This window comes from Nannospalax galili, unplaced genomic scaffold, assembly GCF_000622305.1.
Source record: "Nannospalax galili isolate Female #2095 unplaced genomic scaffold, S.galili_v1.0 scaffold262, whole genome shotgun sequence".
Taxonomy (NCBI): Eukaryota; Metazoa; Chordata; class Mammalia; order Rodentia; family Spalacidae; genus Nannospalax; species Nannospalax galili.
This window is the reverse complement of record NW_008348083.1, coordinates 365,817-373,702: the sequence shown is the minus strand read 5'-3', so window position 1 is coordinate 373,702 and position 7,886 is coordinate 365,817. Positions and strand designations below refer to the sequence as shown.

At 46.8% G+C, this 7,886-nt stretch overlaps 1 protein-coding gene across 10 annotated transcripts in view; it reads left to right on the top strand.

Moving 5' to 3' along the window:
* Positions 1-7,886, top strand: part of Pnpla6 (patatin like phospholipase domain containing 6) — a 36,460-nt gene that overhangs the window by 4,342 nt on the left and 24,232 nt on the right. For 9 of the 10 annotated variants that reach the window (XM_008844547.3, XM_029569057.1, XM_029569058.1 and 6 more), the window contains 7 exons: positions 5,423-5,563; positions 5,655-5,814; positions 6,247-6,327; positions 6,461-6,589; positions 6,848-6,928; positions 7,020-7,185; positions 7,573-7,656. In XM_008844547.3, coding sequence (XP_008842769.1) covers positions 5,423-5,563; positions 5,655-5,814; positions 6,247-6,327; positions 6,461-6,589; positions 6,848-6,928; positions 7,020-7,185; positions 7,573-7,656 — 842 coding nt within the window. The remainder of the gene's footprint in view (positions 1-5,422; positions 5,564-5,654; positions 5,815-6,246; positions 6,328-6,460; positions 6,590-6,847; positions 6,929-7,019; positions 7,186-7,572; positions 7,657-7,886) is intronic. The other variant, XM_029569059.1, reaches the window with a different exon arrangement.

Here is a 7,886-nt window from a genome sequence, read left to right as displayed (position 1 = left end):
ATAGTGAGTTCCAGGACAGCTGGAGCTATAGGGAGACCATGTCTCAAAAAGACCAAATAAATAAATAAATACATAAATAAATAAATAAATAAATATTGTATTGGAAGCTGGAGAGATGGCTCAGCAGTTAAGAACACTGACTGCTTTTGCAGAGGACTTGAGTTCAGTTCCCAGCACCACATGTGGGCTAACCACTGTCTGAAACTCCAGTTCCAGGGGATCCAACACCCTCTTCTGGCCTCCACTGGCATTGTATGTCAGGTGCACTTACATGCTGGCAAAGCACTCATACACACAAAAATAAAAATAAATAAATAATTTTTGGGTAGGGCATGGAGGCACACCCCTTTAATCCCAGCACTTGGGAGGCAGAGGCAGGAAGATCTCTGTGAGTTCAAGGCCAGCCTGGTCTACATAGTGAATTCCAGGACAGCTGGGGCTACAGGGAGACCCTGTCTCAAAAAGACCAATAATAATAATAATAATAATTTGCTTTTTTTTTTTTTGGAAAATCCTAACAAGTTTATTGGGCTTGCTAACAAAGCATAGGGTACGGGGTTTATTTATGGAAGAGTGGGGATCCCTCCCCATTTATGGCTGTGCTGGAAAGTCCACACTCAGTTATAGATCCTATGACTTCCAGACACCTGCACAAAATGGCGAGAGAGGTATCTCATAGCCTCAGCTTATATACCTTTATCCACTCCCTCACATGCAGCTGGTTGACTGATTGGGTAGGAGAGGTAACTGACTCCCCGATGGACTCCTTGGGTGAGTGTGGGAAGAAGGTGTGACTATAGCTTGCCAACATAGTGGTTGGAGGACACTTACAGGTAACACTCCACCCCCTCCTCCAGCTCTTACATTCTTTCTGCCAACCTCTTCCAAAAATGTCCCTGAGCCTTGAAGGGGGGTGTGGGATGATCTTCCTCCCATAGTGGCAAGGCCTGAACTTTCAGGTCTCTGCATCATCTGTTTTCCATGGTCTGTTGGTCCATTTCAGTGGGAGTCCATCTACTACAAAAAGACAAGCAGCAAGAAGCAAGAACATCTAAACAGTGGCTGCCATAATAACTTCACCTATGGGCGTAAACACAAATGCTTGGATGGTACTTTAGCAGGTGCATCACATTCATAGGGGGTTGACCTGGTCTACAGTACCAGTTGTGTGTTCCACCTTTAGGAGTGGGCATTATATCCAGTCATACACTAGGCACTCCACTATTGCACCAACAGGAACATCTTACTTAGCATGTTGATAGTGCAGCACACGGGGTCCATTGTTGAGAATTAGAGGGGATAGTTCTCCCCCAGAATAATAATAATTTTCTAAAATGTTTATGAGGAAAAGAGGCTGGAGAGATGACTCAGTGGTTAAGAGTACTACTGACTGCTTTTCCAGAGGACCCAGGCTCAATTCCCAGTACTATGGCAGCTAACAACCATCCCTAACTCCAGTTCCAGGGGATCCAACACCCCCTTTTTGCCTCCATGGGCATTGCACAATGCAAGTGCACATACATACATGCAGACAAAACACTCATACACATAAAATAAAAATAAACAAAATCAATCTCTTTGTGGATCGAGAAATGGTTCAGTGGGTAAAGACACTTGCTGCCAAGTCTGACAACCTGAGGGAACTGACTCTTCTAAGTTGTCCTCTGACCTACACACACACAAATAATAAATAAATAAATAAATAAATAAATAAATAAATAAATAAATAAGGAATTAGAAAACTAAAATAGAGCCTGGTGTACACCTCCCAGCATTCAGGAGGAGGCAGAGACCAGTGGATCTCTGAGTTTGAAGCCAGCCTGGTCTACATAGTGAGTTCTGTACTAGCCAGGGCTATATAGTGAGACCCTATCTCAAAAGAAAAAAAAATATAAAATAAAAGAATCTCTTTGCATTAGAAACACAGGGTATTTCAGAGGTGGCTGTCAGTCTCTGAGAAGACTATTCTGGGGCAGGGGGTGTCTCTGTAAACTGAGAGGTGCTTCTGGGATCTTACATCATGGGGTCCAGGGTGAATTTCACGCCAGGGGATCAGCCCTGGACTCCCCATGATAAGCCATAATATCACAGCTCTCTCCATGAGAGAGGACTGTCTCTATTTTCTAGGATCAGGTGCTAAGCTGATGACTCAGTTGGTAAAGTACTCACCTGGCTAATATGAGGACCTGAGTTTGACCCCCTCCCCCGGACCCACATGAAAAAAGCTGGGTATTTTACTTATTTTTTTATTTTTATTTATTTATTTGTTTTTTGAGACAGAGTCTCCCTGTAGCCCCAGCTGGCCTAGAACTCACTATGTAGACCAGGCTGGCCTCGAACTCACAGAGATCTGCCTGCCTCTGCCTCCCGAGTGCTGAGATTAAAGGGGTGTGCTATCATGCCTGGCCCCAAAATTATTTATTTTTTTATTTTTATGTGTATGACTGTTTTACCTGTATGTATGTAGGTGCACCTGTGTTATGCAATGCAGGTGAAGGCCAGAAGAGGGCGTTGGATCCCCTGGAACTGGAGTTTCAGACAGTGTTTAGCCCACATGTGGTGCTGGGAATTGAACTCAGGTCCTCTGTAAAAGCAGTTAATGTTCTTAATTGCTGAGCCATCTCTCCACCTTCTTTTTTTTTTCTTTCCAATAAAAATGCTTTTAAGTAAAAGGGATGAGTAGGATATACTTGAAGGGCAGAATGTTTAAATAAATAATGAGAGATGGCTCAGCAGTTAAGAACACAGGCTATTCTTGCAGAAGACCCAGGTTCAAATCCCAGCACCCACATGGCAGCTAACAGCTGTCTGTAACTCCAGTTCCAGGGGGATCTGACAGCCTCTTCTGTCCTCCACAGGCATTGCATGACACAGGTGCACTTACCTACATGCAGGCAATACACACATACACATAAAATAAAAATAATAAAGAAAAATTTAAAGAAAAATTTAAAAGAAAAGAATGAAATAACTGAATGGGGCTGTAGCTCATTTACAGACCTACATGCATAGTGTCTTGGAGTCAGAGATCCATCTACTTCTTCCTCTTGAGTGCTGGGATGAGAGGCCTGTACCACCATGTCCATCTATTTTTAGTTTATGTGTATGAATGTTTTGCCTGCTTGTATGTGAATGCATCATGTGTGTTCAGTGTCCTTGGAGGTCAGAAGACAGTGTCAAATCTCCTGGAGCTGGAGTTATGGATGGTTGTTAGCTACTATGTAGGTACTAAGAACTAAACCCAGGTTCTCTGCAAGAGCAGCCAGTACTTGTAAACCTCTGAACACTGACAGCTCCATACTGAAGGATCTTTACTGAGAGCAGAAATCTCTGTGTGGGGTCTTCTCATTTAACTGGAAGTTTCAGAGGCATGCCAATGTTAGAGGCTAGGTCAGGATTCCAGTCTGAACTACTGGCATGACAGTGTCAGGATTCCCAGGAAGAGGGGCTCTAAGCAGTTAGTGGTTGCTGGGGGAGGGGTTTGTATTCCTCAGTGGTGTAGCCACTGGTAAGTTGCCCTTACTCTGGTAAATAACTCCACTCATGCTCATGCAAGCAACCCCAATTAAGTGGCAGTGGGTCGCAGACATACAAACAACACGTGAAAATGGTGGTGGGTCTTTTTGGGAACAAGGGGTTTGGTAGAAGGAGAAGGGCAGTTAGGGTAATGGGGGTATATGATCAGAGTGTGTGTGTGTGTGTGTGTGTGTGTGTGTGTGTGTGTGTGTGTGTGTGTAATTATGAAAGAATAAATGAAACCTTGAAAAATTAGAGGGTCCAGGTCAGGTGTGGTAGTACATGCCTCTAATGTCAGTAGCTGGGAAACAGAAACAGGAAGTTTCCTGTGAATTCAAGGCCAGCCTGGTCTACATAGTGAGTTCCAGACCAGTCAGGACTACAGAGTGGGACCCTGTCTCAAAACAAACAAACAAACAAAAAAAAATGGGCTGGAGAGATGCTCAGCAGCACTGGCTGCTCTTGCAGAGGATCCAGGTTTAGTTCCCTGCACCCACAAAATGGCTCACAACGGTTCCTAACTCTAGTTCCAGTGGGTGTCCAACACCCTCTTCTGGCCTCTGCAGGCATTGCATGCATGTGGTACACTTGCATGCATGCAGGTAAAACACTCATACACATAAAACCAAAACAAATCTAGGGGGGTCTGTTCCAGGACCATATGACAGGTGGAGAAATAATTCTAGAAATTTACACCGTAAATTTATTCTTTAAAAGAACACGTAGGTCGGGCATGGTGGTACACCCCTTTAATCCCAGCACTTGGTGTGGGCAGAAGATCTCTGTGAGTTCAAGGCCAAGGCCAGCCTGGTCTACATAGTGAGTTCCAGGCCACCTGGGGCTACAGGGAGACCTTGTGTCAAAAAGACCAAAAAAAAAAAAAAGGGGCACATAGTAGAGCTGGGTGTGTTAGTACACACCTTTAATCCAAGCACTTGGGAGGTAGAGGCAAGTGGATCTCTTTGAGATCAAGAGATGGAGGTCAGCCTGGTCTACATAGCCAGTTCCAGTCCAGGTGGAGCTACAGGAAGACCTTGACTCAAAAATCTAAAAAACAAAAACAACAAAAAGTACACACAGTAAACATTTTAGGCTTTGTAGGCCACATATAGTCTCTGTCCTGGCTACTCATGTCTACCTTTGAAGCAGGATGGTGGCCATAAATGATATGTGAATGAGTGAACATGGGCATATGTTAATAAAATTTTATTTATGAAAGTACATAGGAAATGTACAATTGGACAGTGTGCACAGATCAAGAGTCACAGAGTATACCTATTTCAAACCTCTGCCCCTCAAGGCTCAGGGATCATTTCAGAAAAGGAGGTAGAGAGATTGTAAGAACCAGAAGGGGTGGATGACCTCAAGGATATAGTCTTCCAGATAGCTGGTCATTTGCTCATATGAACGCTCAGCAATGGTGACAGCATGCACAATTCCCATGCAAGTTCAAATCAGACAAAATCCCAACATAGACATGGGAAAGTAGGTGAGAACTCCCAACCCAACCTAAGGAACTTTTGGCAATTGATGGTGCTGGGAGGGGGAAAGACAGTGTCTTACAGGGACGGGACTTTTGGTGGGCCCAGTGGACGGACCCACACTGAGGGACATTTGGGAACACAAATCAGAGTCTATAGGCTGTATTATATATATAGTATATATATTATATATATATGAGTACATTAAGTTAGGGGGGGAGCAGTAGGTCAATGTGTGGATAGAGGAGGGGATCTAAATACCATCAAACTACATTATTCAAAAATTGCAAAAAAAGTACATAGGGCCTGAATTGAACAGTGGGCGAGAGTTTTCTCTGTATGAACCAGAAGGAAGGGGGTAAGTAGGTGTCTTAGTTCTCTCTGAACCTTCTCTCTGTCATCCCTCCCATCCTTCCTCCCACCAGGATCTTGCGGATCCAGAAGGAGACCCCGACCCTACAGCGGAAGGAACCCCCGCCCTCGGTTCTGGAGGCTGACCTCACAGAGGGTGACCTAGCCAATTCCCACCTACCCTCTGAGGTGCTGTACATGTTGAAGAACGTTCGGTGAGTGTCCTGGGCCTGGGTTGTTTTGGGGGTTCTTATAGAGCCAGAGGTTACCCTCACCTGCATCCCTCTCCCACCACCCACCCAATAGGGTGCTGGGTCACTTTGAGAAACCACTCTTCTTGGAGCTCTGTCGGCACATGGTCTTCCAGCGTCTGGGACAGGGTGACTACGTTTTCCGGCCAGGCCAACCAGATGCCAGCATCTACGTGGTTCAGGATGGGCTGCTGGAGCTCTGCCTGCCAGGGCCTGTGAGTAGGAGGGCCACTGGGGGGAGCTGCGCACTGGGGCTGGCTCCTGGATTAGACACTGCTGTAGTCAGAAGTCAGGCAAATGAGGGCTGGAGGCAGAGCTCAGTGGTAAAATCCTTACCTAGAATCCTCCAGTGAGGAGCTAGGGGTGTGGCTCAGTGGGGAGGTCTTGTCTAGTACGTACAGGGCCCTGGATTCCAATTCCAGAACTACAAAAAATTAAAAATAAAAATAAATAAAATAAATTTAAAAATTATCAAGGGACCGAGTGACCATTTGAGAGCACTCCGCATAGCTGGTTAGTGTAAGAAACAGTGGCTGGTTAGGAAGTTGGTGGATTCAGTGACCAGACCGGGGTGAATGAGTAGGGATGGGGTCCAGTGGCAGCCACCAGGAGGAGGCCAGCATTGCTCACTGGCCCCTGTGTCTCAGGACGGGAAGGAATGTGTGGTGAAGGAAGTGGTCCCTGGAGACAGTGTCAACAGCCTTCTGAGCATCCTGGATGTCATCACTGTGAGTTCCATGCGATAGGATTGAAGTGGAGAGAGTGAGGCCCATTTCTGGTCCCTTGAGCCCAGAAGTGTGGGAGGAGCAGTGAGGAGACTCACAGCCCTTGACCTTGTCCTTTTTCATGTGTACCCCAAAGGGTCACCAGCATCCTCAGAGGACCGTATCTGCTCGGGCTGCCCGGGATTCCACAGTGCTGCGACTTCCAGTGGAAGCCTTTTCAGCTGTCTTCACTAAGTACCCTGAGAGCTTGGTGCGGGTGGTGCAGGTCAGCTGGCCTTTTGCTTCCCTCTAGGGGTGGTGGGGGCACCCCACCCTTGTCCCCACCCCACTTATCCCAGGCATCAACACCCTGAAGTTTAGCTACCAGCAAATGCTGGTGTTGTGGTTAAGCTGAGCTTATCTCTTGGAGCAGCCATACTGTGGGTGCTGACTGAGCCCAATAAGCACCTCAGCCTCATTCTCCTGGAGGCTCCACCCACTCATCTGATCCCACCCCCTTCTGGTCACACCCCCACCCCTGCAGATCATCATGGTAAGGCTGCAGAGAGTCACCTTTCTGGCACTTCACAACTACCTGGGTTTGACCAATGAACTCTTCAGCCATGTGAGTTGGATCTGAGCACCCGGGGATGTGGACAGGATGAGGGACACTTAGATATGCTATAAATTGGTCTTTATCCACCTCCCCACCCCAGGAGATCCAGCCGCTTCGCCTGTTCCCCAGCCCTGGCCTTCCAACCCGTACCAGTCCTGTGCGTGGGTCTAAGCGCATGGTCAGTACCTCGGCTACTGAGGAGGCCACAAGGGAGACCTCCGGGCGTCCACCTGACCCCACTGGAGCCCCTCTGCCTGGACCTGCAGGTACCTGATGAGACCCCCCTACCTGCCACCCACACTCAGGGACCACACTCCGTGTCTGGTTTCTGGCCTCCTATCCTTCAATTTTGTGTATTTTGCATTTATTTATTTATTGTAGGTGTGGGTGGGTTTGCATGTGCCACAGCATGTGTGTGGAGGTCAGGCCGACTTGCAGGAGTCTTCTTTCTTTCTACTGTGTGGATCCCAGGAATTGAACTCAGATTGTCAGGCTTAGCAGCAGACACTATTACTCACTAAGCCATCTCATTGGCCCAGTTTTGTGATTTTAAATTGATCCTGCCCCAGGCCCCCTCTGATCCTTACCCTCCAATCCTAGCTGGAAGCCTATATATCTGAGGGCAGAAGACTGAGCTCTTGTCTTCCCCTTAGGGGATCCTGTGAAGCCTACGTCCCTAGACACTCCATCAGCCCCTCTGCTGAGCCGTTGCATCTCCATGCCAGTGGACATCTCAGGTTTGGAGCCCTGGCTGCACGGGAGGTTTGAGGATAAAGGGGTGGGGACAGGCCATTGAGAGTCTTGATTTAAATCTAGGTTGTGTTTCTGTCAGTTGTGATTTTTTTTTTCAAATTAAAAGAAATTATTTATTTATTTAAAATATTTTATTTATGCTGGGCATGGTGGTGTACACCTTTAATCCCAGCACTCGAGAGGCAGAGGCAGGCAGATCTCTGTGAGTTCAAGA